The 25,243-nt window shown below is 41.8% G+C and overlaps 2 protein-coding genes across 27 annotated transcripts in view; one reads left to right on the top strand and one right to left on the bottom strand.

Moving 5' to 3' along the window:
* The window catches only part of LOC125721112 (pantothenate kinase 3-like), a 341,923-nt gene that overhangs the window by 214,738 nt on the left and 101,942 nt on the right, over positions 1-25,243 (top strand). For 3 of the 17 annotated variants that reach the window (XM_048997073.1, XM_048997071.1, XM_048997074.1), the window contains exons 3-6: positions 23,408-23,745; positions 23,871-24,115; positions 24,196-24,372; positions 24,917-25,040. The exons of 6 other annotated variants lie outside the window; for them this stretch is intronic. In XM_048997073.1, the coding sequence (XP_048853030.1) occupies positions 23,408-23,745; positions 23,871-24,115; positions 24,196-24,372; positions 24,917-25,040 (884 nt within the window). Of the gene's footprint in view, positions 1-22,407; positions 22,541-22,740; positions 22,816-23,407; positions 23,746-23,870; positions 24,116-24,195; positions 24,373-24,916; positions 25,041-25,243 lie in introns of all 17 variants that reach the window. 8 more of the 17 variants (XM_048997079.1, XM_048997060.1, XM_048997064.1 and 5 more) reach the window with 6 other exon arrangements.
* LOC125721116 (pantothenate kinase 3-like) overlaps positions 1-25,243 on the bottom strand; it is a 355,646-nt gene that overhangs the window by 261,971 nt on the left and 68,432 nt on the right. The window lies entirely within an intron of this gene.

Genomic DNA, 25,243 nt, shown 5'->3' with positions numbered 1-25,243 from the left:
GGGTCTCAAGAACTGGAGACTCCCAATTTCCAAATTACACACACACTTGGCTCGCAGCGCAAAGTGGTGTTAAACTTGCTTTGTCTAAAGCAGGCACACACATATGAGTAAGATCCTGATAGGTAGCTAAGCTATCGGTCTTATCTCAGGGAGTCCAAGCGCAACAGAATTCAGGTTAGAACCTCGTAACAAGAATTCCTGTTCGCTAATAGAGAGATCTCTGCCAGGATATATGGAAACGGAGAAACTCGTCCGAATCGATCCTGGAAACAACGCGCTATATCTGAGAATCTCGTCAGACATAGGGTTAAGGTTTACTGCAGTTTTAAACGAAATAAACTAAAATAAAATAACCAAAAATAAAACAAAATAATATAACTACTAATAACAGAAATAAAAATAACTATATTAAGCCCGTATGTTCCCGCTTATATGCCTTCAGATTGCCCTGAGTGCGATCGATCCTCAACTTTTTGCAATCAGTTCACTGTAGCGCTTAATCAACTGTACGTTCGGTCATAAAAAGTTTAAATTGTGTGCTCACAATAAGTTTAAACCTTGTGCCCGCGTTCTCCACCAATTATGTAGGAATTATTAGCTCAGGTAAATTTTAATATCTCCACCAATATGTTTTGAAATTAATTAACTTTTAATTAATTATTATTTAATGCTGATTATTAACCAATTGTTATGCCGAATGGTCGGCTTCTCCAAACTCAATTGCGAATCCCCGATATCTGTTAATGTGAGACTTAAATGGGATTCATTAATAACCAGTATCGCTTAATAACCTGGGTTAGTAGGCTCGTCCAGCGAGCTGCGTCACCAGGTAATGTAAACGATTGGTAGCGAAGCTCCCCTCACGGCCGATGAGAGAGAGTCTCGCGATATTTCAGGCGAGTTTAGAGGTTTCAGAGCGTAGTAGCCAGATCGCACAGAGGCAGGGACTATTGTGAGCACTCAATGACGGAGGCTGAAGTTGTGTAAAAAGACATGCATTTATTCCTACAACTAACATAAGACAAACATTACACCTAACAAACAATAAACATGAAATAACGGAAAAGACACAAACGATGTAATCATGAAAATGCAGTGACCAGATTTAAAATGATTAACCTGAAAAGGGAAAAACTGTTCTGCAAAGCAAGCAGTTTGTAGGAATATAAACCTAAAGGAATATAGCAGGTGAATAGGACAGTTTAGGTTGTTAGAAAGGAAAGGAAGTTGGTTTACTTGGATGCATGAAAGAGGGAGGTCTTTGCAGTTGGTTGCAGTGGCTGATGAGCTGATGGGTGATGGCTCTCAGGGAGGCGCGGTGTTTGCAGCGGTTGTTGGAGTGTAGTCCCTCCGGTTCTTTCTTCTGGTGAAGCTTGGGCTGAGTTGCAGTTCTTTGGGTCTTCACCGACGGGCTTCAAGAACGCTGCTTGTTTCTCATTTTTCTTCCCTTTTTCTTCGCTCTTTGTTCTGAGGTGCCAGGTTTTATAGCATAAGGTTCGTGATTAGGAGTGACCAGGAATTCGAGTCCTGGACCAATGGCTGACCATCCATTTGGCGGGCTTCGGAAAGGGGTCGGTATCAGTCCTTTTGGGATTTATGACCAGACTGACTTCTCTGGTAATGGTGATTTTCATTAGGCTGGTGTAACTTTTGATATGTCCACTTTTGTGGTAACCATTGACCAGATTTGGAAACTGGAGTGATTTTCCTTCGGTTTGATACCAAACATGCCGTACCAGCCTAGCGGTTCACACCAAATACCATCTGTGATGATTAATTAATGATTACTTATATTATGCTATTATGTTATGTTCTATTACTCACACCAGTATGTGGTATATATGGTATACAGTATAGGTTACACCTCAACAGATGTATACCCTTTTATACAGACATTATATGACATTCTCTTGTCATCAGCACATCTTACCCTTGGATAGGCATGGTGAAATACAAAGATCAGATAAGGGTTGCCGAGGAATGTGGCAAAGAAAAAGGGGGGGGGGGGGGGAAGGTTTGTCAGACAAAGGAAACGAATCTTCAAAAGTTAGGGCACACTAAGGTCCCTGGTTAGACTATTCAATTTCCAAGATTATTCTGGTATAACATATATGCAGTGGTAGCTATACCTATTTATTTATTCAAATTTATACAAGTGTTTAAGTGTGAGGGGTAAAATAATTGATACTCTGTGAACATGGTTATAAGGGTGGCACACAAAACTGAGACTGTCTAAGGACACACACACACACATGATTTGCATATTGAGACATAAGCATCATGCTACACAGGGTATACAAAACCAAACTTAACAGAAACTTTCTGTGGGGTGCTGGGTGAGTGGTATGTAAGGCAGGATGTCGGGGGATGGGGTTGTGTGCCAAGTCGAGGGGCCCCTGTCCCTGGGGATCCACTCTGCTATCTGTAGGTCATTAAAACTTTGAGCAATAAAAGTTGGAGTGCTGGCCTCCCTGATTATCTATGTGTGTGGGGTCACAAACCCCCCTTTGGGGCCTAGGTCGATGTGTGCCTTCTCGTACCAGGGTAGGCCTTGTCTCAGGCCACCTGGAGTTTAAGCTTTGTGATATGTGCATGTGTGATCCTACAGTGTCCATCCCTTAATACTGATGTCTGATAACTGTTGGTATGCCTGTCTCTGCAGTGAGAGCGGATGTAATATTTCTCGCTGATCCCACAGTCACATCAGTGCATATCACTCTTGACCCATATTTAAGTATGTAATGTTATTTTAATTAAAGGATATAGTACCATGCAATTTTCTGTTTCTTCAACAAATTTAGGGTTCCTCATTTTGCAGTTTGATGGCATCTAGGTACATCTAGTACATCTAGGGCTATTGATGAAGAAACGGTGTCAGCAGACACGGACATGCCAGAGGTACGACCACATATGAAATGCTTTGCATGCGTTTGCAGTCTGAAGAATGAAATTTTTATTAACAATATACTTTACTGCAGGATTTAATCAGACCACGGTCCCTTTCAGCAAGGAGCGAATTGAGTAACTACTTATTACTAACAAAATGCTAAACTTCTTTGTGACCCATTATCTTTTGTTACAGGATATACGTGCTATTTCTAAAAGGAGGCCGCTCCTATTTTATCTGTTGAAAGGGAAAAGCTAGACATAGAATACAAAAGACTTCTGATAAAGAAAACAAAGTTGCAGATCAATAATCTAGAGAAGGATGTAAGTACATACTAAAGGCGCAAATTTATATAAAAAGTTATATGGTTTGAGTTTGATTTTCTGTTCTCTCCCTCCCTCCACAGCTTCAAACAATGTCTAATTGAATCAAATATCTTCTGAATAAAGAATCTCAATTCTCAGCTTATGTGGGGTTTGTTTAAATCAGGAAGGTGGGGGCATGACCTTTACCAATGGCTATGTGAAGTAGGTTTCTCTATAAAGGTTCCTCACACTCCTTCCATGTATTCCCTCTTCAGGAGCAGGAATGTCCTCCCACTGCTCCTCTGCCATCAGCGTGGACAGTCTCTCTTGGCGTAAATTTGCGATGTTGTGTAGGACTGCACAGGCAACCACAATGTTACATGCACAGTCTGGCCTTACTCTGAGGCCTTTCCTGCATCTAAATCTACAGGGAGAAATATGTCAGCCTGAAAAGTTGGTCTACAAGAAATGTGGTGTATATGAATTTAGCTGGACAAAGGATTCGTGTCCTTGTTCTATTGTGGGCATTGTTAAATGCCTTCTCTGCCTCAGTTTGAGGTTATGGGTAAGGGGTTAAAAGGTACGGCAGGCAGGCATAACTCCTGTCCCCAAGCAGGACTCCATTAAACTTCCCTGTAGAAGAAGGAAATGCTGTGTATGACATTCCTACCCTTCAAAATACCCCCCACCCCCAACATGAAAGCAATGTGTACAAAAAAAGTTTAAAAACTATTTGTTTGGATTGTAAGATGACTACATCTCTCATTAGTTTCCATGAAATGTACATGTTCAGTGAACGTGGTTGATATATTCTCTTGCCTTCTGCAAACTTGTGTGCCAGTGAGGATGCTTTAAAGATCCTGGAGTCATGGACAGAGCCTGGCCATTTTGCCTCAGCATTAGAAATGAGGCAGTTCCCATCAGAGATCATCTAAACACAGAGAGTGGAGAGTGGATTCAGAGAGTGGATTCAGTTATACAGCACACTTTGCCTGTCAGAGCATTCATTGTTCTGTATAAAATGTTAAATCCTATACAGTGCTAAATCCCTTCACCTGATATTGTATAGAGTTTCTCCAAACCTACATACCTGTATACTTAGGCTATGGACAGATTTTCCGTTCACGTAGTCTGCCTCCATTGGGCATCGCACCCGAGCACTTCTTGGACAGCGCTTCTGGCGGCCTACCATGCTGCAGGACATCCATGGTTACGTCACAGCCTGCCTGGTGTGTGCATGTAATAATAATCCCTCCCGTGCTCCAGCAAGCCTATTGCAACCTCTTGCTGTTCCCTGGTCTTATATATCCTAGGATTTTGTGACAGGCCTTCTCACAATAGTGGAGAGCTACTCTAAGTAGTCCCATAGTGGCACCCAGGGAGCTGGGGATTAAGGGTCTTGCTCAAGGAGCCACAGACGTGTAGCCACAGACAGGCTGGGTTCGAACCTGTGACCTTCTGATTACAAGGACACAGGCTTAGCCCACTGAGCCACACGCTGCCTCATTCCACATGCTGCCCCAATAGTGGAGTGGTTTCCTTTCTTGGATGTAATACGGCCATAATTATCTGCCTGTATCCTCTGCGGGGATGTCCCCATTTCAGTGTTGTGTTGGTCATCAACCTCCCTTATTTCCAACAGTGGAGTAAGAGGTCCTGGTCCCGTCTGTCCACCGCTTTCTTCGTCATTGTCAACGGACCTGGAATGTGGCCAGGACTTTCCTGCTATGTGTCCCTAAACGCATGGAGAAATACTCCAACTGCCGGCCTCCCACTCTCCATGTGGGACAGAAGGTGTGGTTGGATACTAGTAACCTTCCTCTATGGGTTCCTCTATGAGTTCCCATCATCAAGGTGATAAGTCCCTTGGCAGTTCGTCTTTGTCTTCTGGTGACCGTGTGGCGAGTCCATCCTAAATTCCATGTTTCCATACTGAAACCCCATGTAGTCAGTCCCCTGGGTTCTCCTGCGTTGCCTCCTCCTCCTCCCAGGTTGGTCGACGGACGTGAGGTGCATCTGCAAAGCCACCGGCATTGTGGATGACCCCACACACCCATCCCACACCCTCTTCTCTCTCCTTCCATCTGGTAAAAGGTTCCGTAGCACACAAACCTTCGCTGCCAGGATGGCAAAGAATTTTTTCCCTCAGGCCATTAGACTGAATCAGAAGTGAATCATGAACTGTATTTCATGCCATTTATTATATACTACATACTCGGTCCTGCGGCTAGTATTGTTTACACTTTATTTACTATTTATTGCTGTCTTGCTGCTAAAATACAGTATGTGTCATAATACACTATCTGCAACAATGCTATTTTTTCAAATATCCAAACCAGCAGTTACTACCGTCGACTGCACTATATTTTGTTTTCTCCTGTAAATTACACTTCTCTAGTCTAATTTTCGTACTTTCACTTTCATTGTGTGTAATTTTTATTTTTCAAAAATAGAACTTTTAAAGAATGTTATATAATTTATTTTGCTTTATTTTATATGTATAAAACTTAGACTGTTTCACATTTCTGTTTCACATTTGAAGACTCAAAGCACTCAGCACTTTTTTATAGTAGTGCATGCATTAAAACCTTGTTTTCAGGATATCAGTGTTGCTTTTCATAACAGAAGAATACATATTGTGATTCTCTCAACAGGCTAGGAAAAGAAGCAGAAAACCAGAAAAGTCTTCTCCTAAAACAATAGGTGTTGCTATCGTCCATTATTCAAAACCCTCTGAAGAAAATGCAGACGGAACTCGTGAGCACATTGACCAGACAATATTCTGAAGGTGAAAATGATGCAGCCAGACCTGCTCTCACAGGCACACACCATTCTGGATATTTGCATGAGGAGTTTAGTTCACCTCATTCACTTACTGTCCATGGGCATCTAGTGAACTCTGACATACAAATTGGAAGAACTTCTAATGCCAGTTAAGATGACCTGGGCTCCAATCTTCCATGGAATTCCAGGGTGCTAAAAGGTAGTAAATCACATAAGCAAAAATTAAGGCCATTAAAAAGTATTAAAAGGTATTACGAGGTACTAAATTTTAGATTTTTTTAAACTAGGAATTGTCCATTTGTGTTTTAAAGGTTATCTGCTAAATTTCTCGCAAAATATTTTAAATGTCCTTCATTCATAGATGGTCTCTGTGATGCTGACGTCATATTTGGTGATGGAGCGACGCCTTAAACAGTTTGCACTATGAACTACATCTTGAATGCTTACACTCAGAAAAGCGGGGTGCCTTCGACTTGGGCTTAGGTCTGTCTGCAGCTGACATGATGTGGAGCGAGATCTGCAGGCGGCTGCAGGGGTGGAGTATAAACACGAGGCTGAAGTTGGCTACTTATTCGCAGCTCCTTATCCGGATTTTCCGGTCCATCTTAAATGCTTCACAGCCCAATACAATGATGCGATTCTGCCTGTAGGGGGACCATTTTAGTACCTTAAACCTCTCTGTGCCAGGCTAATATCAATTTCGCGGTACAGGTCAGGTACCTCATTATATAGAAAAGGTGACATTGTCCTGGCCCAGACTTATTTAATGTTCTAAAAATCAGATGGAAACAAGGCATGTCATACTATAGTGCACAAAGGTGTGAATGAGAAGCCAGGGGCCGGTTGCACAAAACACTTTCAGTAAAGATGTTCCTAAAACTCCGAGTTAAGGTCTCTTTAAAATAAAGTCGGTTGCACAAAACACCCTTAAGTCTCCTCCTTAAGGTTTCCTTATAATTTTCTAAGTATTTAAGTTTTTCTCCTTGTCTTGCTCTTATACTTAAGGAATCCCTTAATGGTTGCACAAAAGTCCTTAGCAACCATACTAAGGGAAAAAAATAAGGTACCTCTAACCGTATCTTAACTGCAACATGGCCAAAGTTATGAGAACAAATAAAAATGAACGCATCCCCAAAAGAGTGACCGGGAGAACCCCTTAGATACGCTTAATGATGAGCAATTGACTTTGCTTTATAAATTTGTCCGACCGTCTGCAGTTGGATCAATCCCCCCAATCTGAAGCTGTGCTCCCCCGGCTGCGTTGCAGTTAATGTTTGCTTTGCGGGTTTATGCTATGGGCTCCTTCCAGGCTGTAATAAGGGATGTATTTCCTGTCCACAAGTCAACAGTGTGCTGCGTCATTCAAGTCCGCTACCATCGCTGCCTCATTCGAAAAAGAGGGTTTGGAGGTGGACCACCACCTTGAAAATCACATTTTGTATAGAATTAATTCTGATAATCAATTATTTATTTTCTAGCACATTAGGTTGCGGTCTATACGTGAGTGTCATAGAACGTTAAGCCTGTTTCACGTTCAGCCGAGCTCACTAACTAACCATGGCGTATAACGTTACCCACCCTTACAGTCTACATTATATCTATACCTTAAATACTTTAATGTGTAATAACAACTTGTTTAAAGAAAATGAGCAACTTATGTACAGAGATCCATTTCACTGTCAGCAACACAGACTAATGTTAACAGTTCCCTCAAGTCATGTTAGTCATTTAACCTATCTGAAGTTGTAAGTGAAGGTCAACTGGTAAGAGTTATCCTGCCAGCTTTGTCACAATCTCTCCTGTAATTAGTGATCTCTTCTTTGGCCAGAAGAGATAACTTGTATTTTTTTGGACCTCTTGGATGGACCTTTTCACTATCCATCTATTTTCCAAACCGCTCATCCTACTGGGTCGCGGGGGTCCGGAGCCTATCCCAGAAGCAATGGGCACGAGGCAGGGAACAACGCAGGATGGGGGGCCAGCCCATCGCAGGGCACACTCACACACCATTCACTCACACATGCACACCTATGGGCAATTTAGCAACTCCAGTTAGCCTCAGCATGTTTTTGAACTGTGGGGGGAAACCGGAGTACCTGGAGGAACATACGGGGACATGGGGCAAACTCCGCACACGTGACCCAGGCGGAGACTCGAACCCGGGTCCCAGGGGTGTGAGGCAACAGTGCCAACCACTGCACCACCATAACGCCCCACCCACCTTTTCAATAGACTTTTTGAATTAATTTTCATTGCAATTTCCTCCCACATTTGTTGTTTTATGTTTTTTGTGGATCAAATGTACTTTTCAGTATGTTCTTTGTTTTATTGTATTCCTCAAAAAGTATAATCTTTTCGTCCTCTGACCAATTTGGTTTTCTTGTCTTCTTTTCCCCATTTTTTTTTTTACTTTGTGAGGCAATAACAGGTGTCACAAGCAGTTGCAAGTGCAAGCATGTCTCCATGGAAATAGGACAATTTTATTGCTGTAAAACGTCTTTCAATGTTGTAAATCCCTTAATGATTTTCCTTAACTAAGGAAACCTTTTGAGGGGTTCTCTGGAACACCCTTAAATAAATCCCTTAGCTAAGGAGATATTAAACCATAAGCGTCATACTTAAGGGGGAAACTTAAGGTGTTTTGTGCAACCGGCCCCTGGTTTCCAGATTTCATTTGAGTATTCAGTTGTACCATATATGGTTTTATAACATTACTATTCATGACAGTGAAGTTAACTAAACTTTGAAGCATATTGCTTACATGACTCAAACAGGTTAAGTTACAACTTAAAAATATACTTAAAATGCAAGTATCTGAAACACTGTATGCTTAATTTCAGTAATGTGAGTAGATCTAATTCATTACATCCACCCCCTATACACAGAAAAAGATATTTGGGTCGTTTTTTCAACACAAAAAAAAAAATTACAAAAAATAATTGTCATTTTTTACAGTAATTTCTTTTTTTAAAAAGCTGCCTGCAAAACTCTGTAAAATTACAGAAATTATCCCTAAAATAATAAACCAACTTTCATTTTGCGCATAACTCCAGTAATGAAAAATTACATGTATTTCACATTTTTAAAAGGAAAAATTCTGTTTAATTTATAGTGTATGTTTCCCACTTTCTCAGATTACGTACAAATTTATGTAAAATCACAACAATGAACTATAATTTGTAAGGTACAAAAGAAATTATATAAGGACATTTCCAAAATAAATGAACAACAGTCTGGATAATTGTTGCAAAATGTACAATCTATATCAATGTTTTTTTTTTTTAAATCTAGAAAAATATATTTTACTGGGTACATTTTATGTATAAGCTTAAGTGACACTTCATTTACTTTATTTGCAATTAAATGACGATCAGGAATATGCAAAACTTTCTTCCATTCAATATTATCTACTAATCTGTTCCAGTCTGATATTACATACGGCACTGTGACCACATGATTTTGAAATACAGATTTAACAGATTTATTAGTTTTAAAAGGATAGGAGGAGAAACAAATCTTACCAACAGAAGGGTGTATTGGAATAAGGGATGGAAGTTGTGTGTTATTTAATTGTGGCTGCTGTTTATATAATGCACATATCCCTGATGGAATAGCACCAAACCCAGATACCATGCGGATGTGGGCCACTTCTGGCAAATGTGTGGCATTGCTGGCCCGGTTCCGGCATCGGCAAATAGATACATGCCGAAAGTGGACCACTTGTGATTAGACAAATGTGGCCCACATGTCACAAAACAGACATGGGCCACATGTTAAATACTTTATAAAAAAAAAAAATAGTAGTGAGAAATGTTAACTCAAAAACATATATTCAGGTAAAATGAATACAGTATGGCTTACTATAAACATGCAAAAGTTTATTGTTGGGTTAACTAAAAGACAGGTTTTGATTGCTATACCCATAATTTTTATGAGTTTGTAGAACTGTTGGGGTTTACTGTGCACAATGAAACATATTAGTTCATTATAATGCTGCATAACTGTTTAATAATGCATTTAAATAATGTAATGTCCTCTGTCTCTGTAAAGTTTGGACCTACTTGGCAAGCTTTCTGTGCAAGCCTTACACACCCACATTACCAAAACTGTAAATGAAACAAAGAACATCCAATGTCACACAATTGTTTTAATCTTTTAAACATAAAGTTGGTGTCACGCCCAGCTCCTACGATCCTCGTGTGTGCCACGCCCCCCTGATTATTTACGTGTGCTTCCCCGATCGTGCCCAGCTGTGTCCACTTATTTTCGCTCAGTTCTGTCTATTTGAGTCCATGTCGTGCCAGAGTTCATTGTCTGTCATTGATGTTAGTCGATGTCTGGTGTTTCCTGCTTCCCGTTCCTGATTAAACCCTCGTTTTCCCCCGATCCTGCCTGCCTGCTTTTCTGCCCGCTCGCCTGCCCGAGCGATCACCCATGTTACGGCGATAGTGACAGTTGGCTAAAGTGGGTTTTATTATAAATCAATATAAATAATCAGACCTTTTCTTGGGAAAAACTACCTAAATGATATAAAGCAACATGAGTCAGCACAGATCGCTGTAGCGTAATTTGTATTTGAAAAACGCGCTTATTTTGGACATGGAAGCTTTTGCTTTGTGAAGGGTCAGTGCTGCATATGTGACTGTTACGACCGTCAAGTTATTTCATCCATCATTCAAAATCAATTATGTTAAGGACATAAATAAATGCCGCTTTCAGAAAAGCTGTGAATGATTTGAATTGTTAAGAGAATCCCGGACATATCGGAACCTATCCGAGTTCATTTGGAACATTACAACTATCAATTAGACCCATGTTACAGAAATTGCAGGGTTTAAAAACATGCTTAACAATTAAGCACATCTCCAAATGTGAGCATGTACTTTCATATATTCATACATGCTAATTTCCCTCATGATTTGTTTTTTCTTCTTTCAATTTTTATGTTTAAAAGTTGCTCTTCACTAGTAAAACAGCTCAGTGTATGACTAAATGTCAACATTTGAGAAGCCATTTTAAATAAATAATATGTTTTTTAAAAGTATATGGGTAGTTATTATAAAAATTATAAGGGATAAATACTTTTACTTTGTTAGTTATACAATATTTGTTACTTAAAGTAAAGGCTATATTGCAATTGATATTTTTTTTAGTAATTTTCATATTTATAATGTTCCACAAAGTGGCAACTTTATGCATCAGGATTCTGGTGTGTTTATTATTCCACTTTTAATCTTTTGTTAATTAAATTTATTGTGACATCTTTTCAACATGCTGGCATCCTGTCAGGTGTGCTGCTATCTTGCATTAGTTTAAGAAGACGTAAAAGAATTGTGTCAAAAACAAAAGAGTACTCTGTAGGAGACATTGGAGCACTAAATTTAGTTAAAAATTCAGACTATGTGAGCAAATGCCCTCTCGATTGATCAGCTGGGAGATTAATAGAATGTTATTGTCATGACCTGCTCCTCCGATCCTCGTGCGTGCCACGCCCCCTTATTAACCGCGTGTGCTGCCCCGATTGTGATCATCTGTTTCCTGTTATTTCGGCTTGTCTTGTGTATTTCAGTCCGCATTCAAGTCTGTTTGACTAGGTCTGTCATTGATGTAGTTCACCGTATGTTTGTGTTTTGCCTGAAAAAACCCTGTCTTTTTCGATTTCCGTCTGCCCAATCCTGATTTTCCCACTGGCTTGACCCGCACACGGTCGTTACAGTTATTCTTACTTTTTTTTTTTTTTTTTTTTACACAAAAGGGTTATTAATTCTTAAATTTGATGTCTTCATTATTCCAGATTAATTTTTATAAGGAAAGTAATTATGTTTGCATATAAGAAGCTAGGATTCAAATGTTTAACTGTCATAAGTTAACTGTCAATATGTATGAAATAGAGCAATGGAATGTAATATGGATACAATGTAATAATTAATAACTATTAGACAGAACGTGATCTTGAAAATCCAAGGGGTGTGCATTGTCCCCCAGAGTCCACTGATGAAAGCACACCTTCGTATGGCTGTCTCAATTGGTTTCAGAGCTATTAACCATTTAGTGCATTGCCCTTATGGCGTGTGTGATGATCGTGTGCAGGGCGAGCGAACAGGAAGCGGGGAATCAGGGTCAGGCACACGGAGATCCAAAACAAGGGATTTTAATGCTGGTAGAGCACAACATGGTGAAACACTTCTCAATATTTCACAATACTTCATAGCTACTTTATACTTCATAATACTTTATAGCTACTACTGCATATATGTTCACAGGGTTATACCAGAAGAATCTTGAAAATCAAAATAGTGTAACCAGTATGTCCTAACTTTCAGAGATTCTTCTTTCTTTGTTTAACAACCCCCCCCCCCCCATCTCTTCCATAGTGCTCTGTGGACCTTATCTTATCTTTGTGGCCGATAGTAAGCTCTTTGTGTTCCACCATGCTACAGTATATTAACAGAATTGAATCAATGTATACATTATCCATGCCTATCTAAGGGTAAGATGTGCTGTTTGAATGTGAATATGTCATGTAATGTCTGTATAAAGTGTAACATCTGTTGAGGTGTAACCCAAAAAACCTATACCATATACTGATGTGAGTCAGTAACATACATGATAAGTAATTGTTAATTAATTAATACAGATGGTATGAGGTGTGAACAGCTAGGCTAGTATGGCATGTTTGGTATCAAACTGATGGAAATTCACTCCTGGTTACCATAAAAGTGTATGTATCAAAAGTTACACCAGCTTAATGAAAATCATCAGTAAAGGGGAATCATTCTGGTCATAAATCCCAAAAAGACTGATACAGACCCCCTTCCGAAAGCCCACCGAATGGATGGTCAGCCTTTGGTCCAGGAGTCGAAGTCCTGGTCATCCTTATTCATGAACTTTAGACCATAAAAACCTGGCACCTCAGAACAAAGCCTGAGGAGTAGCAGAAAAACATCAGTCCAAAGAGAGACAGAGAACATCAGCCCAGGAGAAGAGAAGCCCATAAGAAACCCTCCTGAAGCCTGCCAATGAAGGCCCAGCTGGACAGAGAACTGCAACCAAGACAAAGCTTTGAAGGTTACTCATTGAAATCCGGTCATTGTATTTCCATAATTACATTGTTTGTTTCTATTCCGTTATTTTGTGTTTGTTGTTTGTGTTAAGTATAGTGTCAGTCTTATGTTAGTTAGGAATAAATGCATATCTTTTACACAACTTCAGCCTCCGTTCATTGAGTGCTCACAATAGTCCCTGCCTATGTGCGATCTGGCTACATCCTCTGAAACCTCAAACTCGCCTGAAATATCATGAGACTCTCTCTCATCGGCCGAGAGTGGAGCTTCGCTACTGATCATTTACATTACCTGGTGATGCAGCTCGGTGGACGAGCCTTTTAACTCAGGTTACTAAGTGATATTGGTAATTAGTAAATCCCATTAAAGTCTCACATTAACCGACTCACGGGGATACCACAATTGAGTTTGGAGGAGCCAACCATTCAGCATAACAATTGGTTAATAATTAATCAGCATTAAATAATACTTAATTAAAATTTAATTATTTTCAAAACATATTGGTGGAGACATTAAAATTTGCCTGAGCTAATAATTCCTACAACCATCAATGGGAGACCGGGAACAGAACAGAACACAGAACAGGGACAGGAAGTAAGACAGGACCTGACACAAAACAGGGAATGCAGACAAACTGACCAGGAAAGGAGACACAAAGGGCACCATGAATGGAGGAACAAAAGGACAAGTAGAGAACAGAGGAGACACCGAGGGACGAGAAGCAGACACAGGAGGGACGAAAGGAGAAGAAGGAGTAACAAAGGCTGGCGGACAAAGAGAAGCCTGAGGGAACCGCAGCGGGCGAGGAGTGGCTGCAGGCGACTGTGAGGCTGGAGCCAAAGGAGACCTCACAGAGGGTGAGGAAGTAGATGGAGGGACAGGTGGAGCAGGCAAGGAGGGAGTCAGAGGAGGCACCAGGAGAAGCAAGGACGGAGTCGGAGGGGACCACGGCGCAGGTGAGGAGGGAAGAGCAACCGCAGCAGGTGACTGTGCAGCCACAGCTGGAAAAGGTGTAGCCGACCGATGTAGTAAGGGGATCCGCAGGCGAATGACGAGCCAAGCCAGAGGACCCACAGACGCCCCCCGAGCCACAGCCAGGGACACCGAGGGTGAGCCAGGGGGCAGGGCGGGTGCGGCCCGGTCCCTACGTATGTGTCCTCTTCTCTTTTGGGACACTGAAAGGCGAGGACCTGGCCAGGATCCACCACGCTGAGGCGATGGAGGGGGAGTCAGTCCCCTGTAGGGGTCCACTGGGGCCATTAGTGAAATCTCTGAGGGATCCCATTCAAGCTCCTCCTCCCCCCAAGGGGAAAGAAGCGGTGTTCTGACAGTCTAGGACCTCCACAGGGACAGGGACTGGTGGCGCAGAGTTGGGACTGGAAACAGGACAGGCGGAACCAGGACACCAGGTGTGGACGTAGCCTGGGCTGGGACATAGCCCCTTTAAGGACCTTTGAGACCAGTTCAGGCTTGGGCAGCACAGGCAGGTCAGGCTCGATGGACAGAACAGGCTGGTTAGACAGCACAAGAATAGGCGGGTCGGGAACATCAGGTGCCAGTGGGTCGGAAACATCAGGTGTAGCCGTCAGGGTTTCCGCCTCAAGAGCAGGGACCGTGGGACTTGCGGGATGGCATCCCAAATTGCCCTGGCCTCTTTAAGAGCCAGGCACGATTCCCGGAAGGAGTGAGCTGCCAATGTTGGCCGCATAACGGCTGCATCAGACACACGCTTGTGCGTCAACCCGGTAGTGGTGATGTCGGGAGCGAACGCCGCTGGGCTCAGGATCGGGAGGGGTTCCTACTGATTATCCGCGGGGGGAGTAATGGCAGGGAGAGAGAGATGGCTCCCAGAACTATTGTCGACTTTTCTGGGGGCCTCCGGTTTCTCCGCTTCTTCTTACAGCTTATGCTCGGGGACACATCGGGCTGATCAGCCAGCGGGTCTATGGACATACTGCAGTCTAGGCCGATCTGCTGCCTGTTTATCTCTGTTGGACTCCAGACCTACCATAAATTTAGCTTCACCTCTTTTTAACGGGGAAATCCCTCGCAGGACGTCCCACATATGCATAGCCAAGGCACGAGCTGCAGGGTCCTCCTGGATGTCTGGCTGTTGCATCCAGTATACAGCCTTCGCTTACTGTATTCCGCCTCCGTCAATGGAGACGTCTTCTTTTGGAGTTCTTTCATTTACCTGATGGCCCTAATGGACCCCTACAGGGGATCCCTGCCCCTTGGGGGGCGGTCGGCTACGCCTTTTCCAGCTGTGGCTGTGTAGTCGTCTGCTGCGGCTGCTCCTCCCTCCTCATCTGCGCCGTGGTCCCCTTCGACTCCCTCCTCGCCTCTCCCGGTGCCCCTCCTGCCTCCTTCCTCGCCTACTCCACCTGTTCCTCCACCTACAGCTCCCTCCACAATTATTGGCACTCCTTGTAAAAACTTGTAAAAAGGGTTACAAAAAAAATCGATCTTTCAGTGAAGTAGCTTCATCTCACACCGAAAAAAAGAGATACATTCAACCTTTCTTTGAAACAAATTTATTCAAAGAAAAACAAATTCTTCATCAAGAAATAATTATTTTTAACAAAAATTCATGTTCCACAATATATTGGCACCCCTGGGAATTTTAGTGAACACAATGTAACTGAAGCATGTTTCCCCTGTAAATTGTACATCTTTGGGTTGGTTGAAGTGAAAAGGAACCTTCAAGCTGTCATCCATGACTTCCTGATTAACTGGGGTACAAACATGGGTGACATAGATCACAAATTCCTTTAGTCATCCTTCAACATGGCAAAGAAAAGAGAACATATGAAACTAATGAGGGAGAAGTGTGTTGACCTTCATAAGTCAGGGAATGGGTATGAAAAATTGCTACTCGCCTGAAAATGCCCATTTCTACTGTTAGGGAAATAAAAACATGGACAACAACTGAAACTGTTACAAACCTGCCTGGAAGAGGTTTATTTTTCCTCCACAAACAGTAAGGAATATTGTAAGAGAGGCAAAAATTCCCCCAAGGATCACTGGTGCTGAATTACAAGACAAAGTAAAATCTCGGGGTCTCCAAAAAAACCATCAGACACCACATTTATTCTAACGTATTATTTGGATTGTATGCTAGAAAAAAATAAAGTTTTTTGTCAGTCAACCACAAACGCAAACACCTGGAGTTTGTGAAAGACTATTACAACTTTGACTGGAACCAAAATTCAATGGTCTAATGAAACAAAAATGGAGCTTTTTGGTAACAAACATTCAAGGTGGGTTTGGTGTAAAAAGAAGGATGGATGTAGTAAAAAGAACCTTATCCCTACTAAAATTTGGTGGAGGTTCTGTGATGTTGTGAGGCTGTTTTTCCTTCAAAAACCCTGGAAACCTTGTTATGGTACATGGCATTATGGGTTCTATGAAATGCCAGGATATTTGAAATCAAAATTTTGCTGCCTGCGCCAGGAAACTGGGCCGTCACTGGATCTTCCAGCAGAACAATTATCCTAAGAACATGACCAAATAATTTTTTTTTTTTTTTTTAAATTGTAATGCCCGGCTTGTACGATCCTCGTCTGTGCCACGTCCCCCTGATTATCCATGTGTGCTTCCCTAATTGTACCCAGCTGTACTCTGTTGTTTTGCCATGTCTTGTCTATTTCAGTCCACGTCTTGCCCTGCTTTTTGTCCGTCATTGATGTTAGCCTGCTGTTAGTCAATGTTATTCGATATGAGTGCTGTTGTTCCGTCCTGCCCTGCCCATAGCCGTCTTCCCAGTAATAAATCCCCGTTTTTCTGACTTTTGCCTCCCTGCCTCGTCCTTCCCTGCCTCCTGCCCGCCTGCTTGCCCACTGAAACCTGTGCAACTCTGATAGAATGACGGACCCAAAAGCGAAGAGAGCACCTACCGTGACCAAGGAGAAGTACCTCAGTCTTGTTGACCAGGTGCTATATTGGATTGCCCAGCCCGGCATCCGAGAAGATCCCCCGGCGTGGGACCTGGTGAGCCAGAGCTAGGACATCCTAGAGGGTATATCCCTCGAGGAGGACGCGCACCTCGTGGAGGAGGTGGGCAAAAACCTCCGGTGGCTGACCCAGATTCAAGTGTCCGCCTGGGTTACATGTGTGTGGAGTTTGCATGTCCTCCCCATGTCGTCGTGGGGTTTCCTCCGGGTAATCTGGCTTCCCCCCACATTCCAAAAACATGCTGGGGCTAACTGGAGTTGCTAAATTGCCCATACGTAGGCATGTGTGAGTGAATGGTGTGTGAGCGTGCTCTGGAATGGGCTGGCCCCCCATTCTGGGTTGTTCCCTGCCTCGTGCCCATTGCTTCAGGGATACGCTCCGGACCCCCCGCGACCCAATAGGATAAGCGGTTTGGAAAATGGGTGGATGGATGTATTGTCCCATTGCACACAGCTACCAAATTAATGTTACCCAGTTGCCGTAACGGTTTTAATTAGTTTACTATAACTGACCAGTTCAAGTTCCGATAGGTCCAGGATTCTCTAAACAATTCAAATCATTCACAGCTTTTCTGAAAGCGGCATTCATTTATGTCCTTAACATAATTGAATTTGAATGTAAATGATGGATGAAATAAATTGATGGTCGTAACAGTCTTATATGCAGCACTGACACTTCACAAAGCAAAAGCGGACAGAAACCAGTTTTATATCTTCCATGTCCAAAATGAGCGCATTTTTCTCATAAAAATTACACTACATCTGTGCTGACTGTGGTACTGTTGCTTTATATCATTTAGGTAGTTTTTCCCAAGAAAAGGTCTGATTAGTTTTATTGATTTACCATATAACCAACTTTAGCCAACTTTATCTTTAAAAGATTAAAATGTGATTAATGTGGCTTTGGATGTGTCTGTCAAATAGCTTACAGGTGACCGTATTGTGTGTATGATGTAGGGGTCAATGTGTTTTCCGCCTTACAGTAGGTGAAGCAGTCACTGAATTTTTTTGCGCTGAATATACCTTCTTTTAACCGTTTGTCTTTTTTTATATATTTTTGTTGCGGGGAGGAATCGTGTGCCCAACGAACAAGATTTGGATTTACAGTCCTCTTCGTAGGTATGTCTGAAATTGGAAGTTAAAGGTTCGTAAGTAGAGGAGCGTCAAGCATAGTAAGAATATTGCGACAGAATTGTCTTGTATTTTGTCAATGCAAATCTTTCATATTACTATTTTTTACTAATTTGGCTCTCCTCTGCAATCTTGCTGTAACAATGTGTGCAATGCATGTTAACCTTGAAAAGAGATTAGTTTTACTGTATTTTAGTGGGTAAGTAGGACATCCATCCATCAATCCATTATCCAAACCGCTTATCCTACTGGGTCGCGGGGGGTCCGGAGCCTATCCTGGAAGCAATGGGCACGAGGCAGGGAACAACCCAGGATGGGGGCCAGCCCATCGCAGGGTAAGTAGGACATAAGTATACTTTAAATGCATACAATACATTTGCTTAATGTTAGCCTTTAAAATCAAGTTAGTTTCACCATATTCTACTGGGTATGAAGGGCATGATGGATTTACTTTAAAGGTACAGAATAAGTTTGGAAACGTTTGCATTAAAAAAAGTTAGATTTACAGTTATTAATCAGCTATTGTGGACGTGATGGAATTACTTCACCGTTACACACTAAATTTATATTGCAATAATTCTAAACATCATGCTGGATCAAAGTTAATTTATTAAGCAGTACTGATGTGAAAGAAACATTTTAGCTTGACCTGCAAGCAGTAGGTAAAGCAAAGGATAAAAATCGTTAGAATTCCATATTTTGTTCAAGTGGAATCGATGTACATATTATAATCAAGTAAATTCAAAGAGCTTTTCTTTCAGTGTATATTTATTAACATAGGTTACAAACTGACACCGCTAACTGATTTGAAAGCTGCCGTACGATGAATAGAAGTACAGTCCACTTCAGATATAGACTGAAGGACACTAAGGATGCGACAAAACCTAAAAAGGTCAAACAGCTGAGTGGGAGTCTGTGATTAGGGAGCTTTAGGCTTTACACCACCTTAGGAAGCACAGAACCCCGAAGAAGCACGACTGAGGATAAAATGATCCCACTCACTTTAGAGTTGATGTTCAGATTATTTCCCCTTCTAGCAACATTGAAATCTATTATTTTTAATAATCACAGATGCCAAATGCAGATTTGAGGGAGCTCCTATGACTGCTAAAACACTTGGGAAAACATTTCACACTCAGCTAAAACACCCGGCTAGAGTTCACACGTGAACAATAAAAATGCCTGGGCAGCTCACATCAACACAAGGGCCATGAACACCAAAATCACATGCGATTCCTCCTAAATGACACAAACACACAAGAAAAAAAAATCAATTCATATCAAACAATTTTAAATTAACTAGTCGGAGGAAGACAGCACAATCCCCCGAAAACAAAACCCACAACACAAACAATAATCCAACTCCTAGAAGGAACCACAAACCTCTCCTGTGGCGCCTGGAATCCACGCTGCTGCCACCAATCGCGGACCAGCGTCGTTAGTTTCCCAACTCGGCGCACCCCACCAGTTTGTCTCACAACGCAATAATTTTCCCCCAGCGCACACGCTTTCACATCTGGCAGCTGCATCATGGACTCCAAGCACCACCGAGCATGAGAGAGGGGCTCCTTACTCCTTCGCTGACAATTTATGTTGTTCATACTTCCGCCTCACAGGTGTTTCCTATTAACCCTTATCACCATCAAAATCCCCGCCTACACTTCACCTTGTGCCCCAAACATCAGCACTCAGGACGATGCTGTCGAATAAATCCCTTATTTGAACCGTATAAGGAAGGGTAATAATCAATCTTACGCAAAATGTTTTGTTTCAATCCATTACTTCCGTTGACTATCTGGTAGAGATCTAGTAAATAGTAATCATTACCTGGTAGTCTGATTACCTCCTCTCCAATACGGAACAAAGCACTTTACTTGAGGGGGCATAAAAAATGTAGTATTATGATATTACTCATGTATTAATTAAACACAACCTAAGTCTAAGTAGGCCTACATACCAATATCACATTCGTTCATCATTAATGAATCGAGTTACTGTATTTGTTACTCTATCTGCTAATTCAGTCAATCTTTGTGAAGTAGTGAAAGAACAAGTAATGAATCACACAAGATAAATACTGATCTCATGCTTGTATCATAATGATACACCTTTACCGTTTGTCAGGACAGGCAACAGTGTACAAGTACAGACACATCCATAAAAACACAAACGGGGCATTTACTGAACAAATAAGCAAAATCAAACATGACAAACAGGCAGACAAAAGATAACAGTCAAAACAGGGCAACTCACCGGGAGAGCAGGTAAATCCAAAGCAACCAGTCCAGTAAGGGTAATCTAGCAAAATCCAAAAGGAGAGTCCACAGGAAAATTCCAGCAAAGAGAAATCTAGACAGTAATATAATGAACAGAGAATTTGGAGAAGCTAGGAAGTATGCCAGCGGTGCGTTTAGTCAGCGCTGACTAAAATATCCTGTTCAACTTCTGCCTCAGATTTGTGAAATGCTGTGTGGCAAGTGCATGTCACACTGACTATTCTGACAATAAAGAAGCCAACTTCATCTTGGTAATTAACCATCTGGTTTCTTCGACTTTCACTCAGGAGAAAAGCAGTCTTTAATCTGGAAATAATCTCACATTCACTTCGAGAATTATCGCCATCGACTGATATGATTTTTATTTTTGTTATCGTGATAAAATCATTTTTGGTCGTATCACCCAGCCTTAGCTCAACTTCATCTCAACCTAACGTTCAGTTTTATTGGAAAATACAGTTAAAGCTGTTATTTAAACGTCCTCTTTTTCTTAAGTGATGAACACTCATAGATTTGGAGGAGGGGGGGCGGAAGGACAGGACCCCTCCATTGTTGAGATGTGGAATAGTTCCCCTCAATAATATCATATATACTATAATGTAATGTTGACAAAAACACTTATGATTAATGTAACTCATTACAAAATTTAACGTTTCTATTTCCTGACAGTTTTTACCTTCAGAACGCCTACCCTCCATTAAAATTGTTTAGTCTAAACTCCCATGCCGGCTGACGCTCACTTCCAGACCTGTGAGCAAAGGGACAACAAGGGAGCGGACTGCAATAATGTGAACATAATACATTGAAGACCTATCACAACCAACAGTTAATCAATAAAAGACCGTGTGAAATTGAATTTAATCGTCTCATGTCGATCAATTTTCATAAAGATAATCTTGTCATTTGTGCAGATTGCAATTAGCTTTGTTAGCTAATAGCACATTATTCACTACTGCGACACAATACGTAAAATTTCGTAATACTTCATATTTATATAATGTTATTTTTTTCCGAGAACTTGACGCAGTAAGAGTAAAATACATTATAGAGATGTAGGCTGAAACTGTTGATTTCATATTTTCTGTAATACAAAACAACAGCACACGTTGGTTATGTGTTTCTATGTTGGCTTTTATAACTTACATCTAAGCCAGATTAAAACGGTGAACATGTTAGTACGTTAATTAATGGTTCACCCGTGCGCGAATTGCGTAACGGGATTTTTGACGCGCACATTGATAATTAAATGTTCTATAGAAGAAAATTCCGTTTTCTTTGTAACCAAGTCCATGATAACTTTAAGATCGCTCAGACAATGTTAAATGCTAAGGCGCCAAAGAACAAATATTTTGCACAAGTACAGAGTATTTTGCACTGAAATATTAAACGCTGGATAAGAAATATAAGGAAATCATGGGTGTATACACCGCACAATGTATTGGTGGTTGCCAGTCAATTTAGGGAAATTGTGGAAAGATTACAATTAAGTAGATAACAAGAAGTGATTAAAATTTCTAAGCAGTGGCAAAAATCCATTCCCAACGGACGGTATATAGGCTAAGATATATAACTGCAGCTTCACTAAGCACATCAAAGTGCAGTGTGTCCAGGCAAAAACACAGTTCTGTCAGTTATCTTCATTGTGGGAAGGTATGAAAGAATTTACAAATTACTGTGGAAGATTGTCCTTTTATTTTGAAGGATCACGTACTTTGTTTAAAATGTAACGTCGACAGGCTGAAATATTATCGTGTGAATTATCGCCGTCTTTATACATACTTTTCCTAAGTCTGCAGACTTGAAATAATCCGTTTCTAGATGAAAGGTTTAAGACGCTTTGGCCCTTCCATAAGCTCCGCCCCCGATGACGCATTTTCCCCCTCTACGTTGCAGTGACGTTAACATAAAATACGTTCTAGAATACCAGTGTGACGTGGGAGAGAATAAATACCGCAGCCGGGCAAACGATTCTCATTTCGTCTTAGTAGTTATTGGAGGACGCATCAGGTGATAGCCATGGCCAGTTTATTTCGCTATTTCCAGCCGCGCCATTTGCTCTGCGCAACCGGACTGGTGGTTGCAGCAGCCGGTACAGCGTACCTTGTGCGGCGACTCCGTAAAAGGGCGGAGCTCCAGGAAGGTACCTGGATAATTATCGTCTATATGTGTAACATATATGCATTTCACATTTAGATAAAAACACATTTTTAAATTACACACGTATGTGCTACACACTTGAAAGAGTAATACTGTTTTCACGGATTAACACTTCAAACAATAATAATTCGTTTTGATTAAATATATGTGTAGTAATGTATCACTTACACTTAACAATGGCAGTGCCCAGAGAACCAGAGGAGCCAACCAACCCCTGCACATCGCCCAGCCCTGCCGTACGCACCGTGGAGCCGCCTTGTAAGTGTCCCCGCCACTCCCGTCCAAAGACCTTTGTCATGTTATTTGCCAGGCTTCCCGTTTTAATGTAACATAAGAGATGCTGGTCCGGACCAATTTCCATCCATCCATCCATCCATCCATTTTCCAAACCGCTTATCCTACTGGCTCGTGGGGGGTCCGGAGCCTATCCCGGAAGCAATGGGCACGAGGCAGCCGGACCGACTTAAGATTGGTTTATTTATCTATCGCATCTGCTTATATTTGTGATGATACTTTGACTTGGGTAAGTGCTGTTTATTACCTAGAGAAACTTAAACTGCCAGGTAATCAGTAACACCACATTTGCCCTGATTACTGCTGTTTTCATATCATCAGTTACCGGCCTAACTTTACCTGATGATTTTTAGGTGTTTCATGTTCATGTTGTGACGTTTCCTATTGTCATTTGAAGTGCTGTGGTCTCTGCAGTTGGTACTGAATAAGCAGTGTGCTGAATAAGCAGGAAAATGGATGGATGGATAAATTGTTTAATCGTCTTTAGTTATTCTATTCATGAGATTTGTACATATCAAACAGGATTGTAATTACTTTCCTTTTTTTCTTGCTAAAGCATTTCCCTGGTTCGGAATAGACATTGGTGGGACCCTTGTAAAATTAGTCTACTTCGAACCAGAGGAGGAACAGGCAGAAGCGGAGAACCTGAAAAACATCCGCTCCTGTCTGACCTCTAATGTGGCTTATGGCTCCACTGGCATTCGAGATGTGCAGCTGGAAGTGAAGGGTCTGGAGCTGTGTGGCCGAATGGGGAACCTGCATTTCATTCGTTTCCCCACCCAAGACCTGACTACCTTCCTGCAAATGACCCGTGACAAGCAGTTCTCCGGGCTCCATACCACACTCTGTGCCACAGGTGGTGGAGCCCACAAGTTTGAGGCTGATTTCCGAACGGTGAGTTCTGTTGATGTTACATTTCATTACAATATAATGCAATTCACTTTGTCTTTGAAAATGTGAAATTTCCAGAGGAAATCACAAATCCTATTATGACTTTTTTTTCCCCGTAACCCCTTCAGATTGCTGGTCTACAGCTCGTGCAACTGGATGAGTTGGATTGTGTCATCCGGGGGGTCCTTTTCATGAGCTCCAGTGGACCCTCCGAGTGTTTCTATTTGGAAAATCCTAACCATCCAGAGCAGTGCTTCCTCAAACCATTCCAACTGGAGAACCCTTTCCCATTCCTACTAGTCAACATCGGATCTGGGGTCAGCATTCTGGCAGTCCATGGCAGAGACAATTTTAGACGTGTCACTGGAACAAGGTGAGCTAGCCTCTGGTGATAATTTTCAAATCTTCTAAAGCTAATATTGATATAACAGTTTGAAACTGTCTGGCTTTCAGTCTTGGTGGAGGAACGTTCCATGGACTGTGCTGTCTGCTGACGGGTTGCTCCACGTTTGAGGAAGCACTGGAGATGGCCTCACATGGGGACAGCACACGGGTGGACAAGCTTGTGCAGGACATTTATGGGGGAGACTATGACAGGTTTGGTCTCCCAGGCTGGACTGTGGCCTCCAGGTAGGATGTAGTCATATAATATTTAAGTCAGCCTAGAATGAGCTGCATCCCCGGTCCTGAATCAAGGCTTAAAATTGTGCTTAAACAATATAATACTGTAAAAAGTCACTACAGCAAGGAAGGATGTCTGGAGGTGGTGGATGCTGAGTAATCTGAAAATCAGCTGGCATGCAGTAACCCTCAGTCATGTTTAAACCTAGAATTTAATGATCAGTGTTGACACACCACTGCACAACAACGGGATGTGTCCTCTGCATTTAACCCATATGTGACAATGTGACATAGCAGGGGGCAGCTAACTCAGTGCCCGGGGAGCAGTGCTTGGGGACGGTACCTTGCTCAGGGTACCAAAGTGGTGCCTTGTTGGTCGGGGATTCAAACCTGCAATCTTTCAATTACAAGTGCACTTCCCTAACCATTAAGCCACCACTGCCCAGAGGTGTCAGCAATAATCTGCATGATACCTGATGCTGCAGGAATAACCAAGACATGTCAGAGAAGAAAAAAATAGGGTTTATTTATAGATGTGTACTCTTTGTTTCAGTTTTGGAAACATGATTTCCAAGGAGCAGCGCGATTCGGTGTCCAAAGAAGATCTGGCCAGAGCAGCATTAGTTGCCGTCACTAATAACATCGGCTCCATCACCAGGATGTGTGCCCGGAATGAGGTAAACATTTATCAGGACTTACACACATCGTGCCTGTGTGCTCTGTTCATATATGATTCACATACGTGATGCAGAATGGGACGAACCACATTACTAAAGGAGTTTGCCATTATGTTGAGCAAATCCATATCCAGAACAAAGACAGAATTCTGGCTTTTCCCTAATAAACAATGTTGCCCTCTATTCTGTCAAGATATTAAAAG

Source organism: Brienomyrus brachyistius, unplaced genomic scaffold (assembly GCF_023856365.1).
Source record: "Brienomyrus brachyistius isolate T26 unplaced genomic scaffold, BBRACH_0.4 scaffold32, whole genome shotgun sequence".
Lineage (NCBI taxonomy): Eukaryota > Metazoa > Chordata > Actinopteri > Osteoglossiformes > Mormyridae > Brienomyrus > Brienomyrus brachyistius.
Note: the sequence above shows the minus strand (reverse complement) of the source record. Positions and strands in the feature narration are given on the sequence as shown.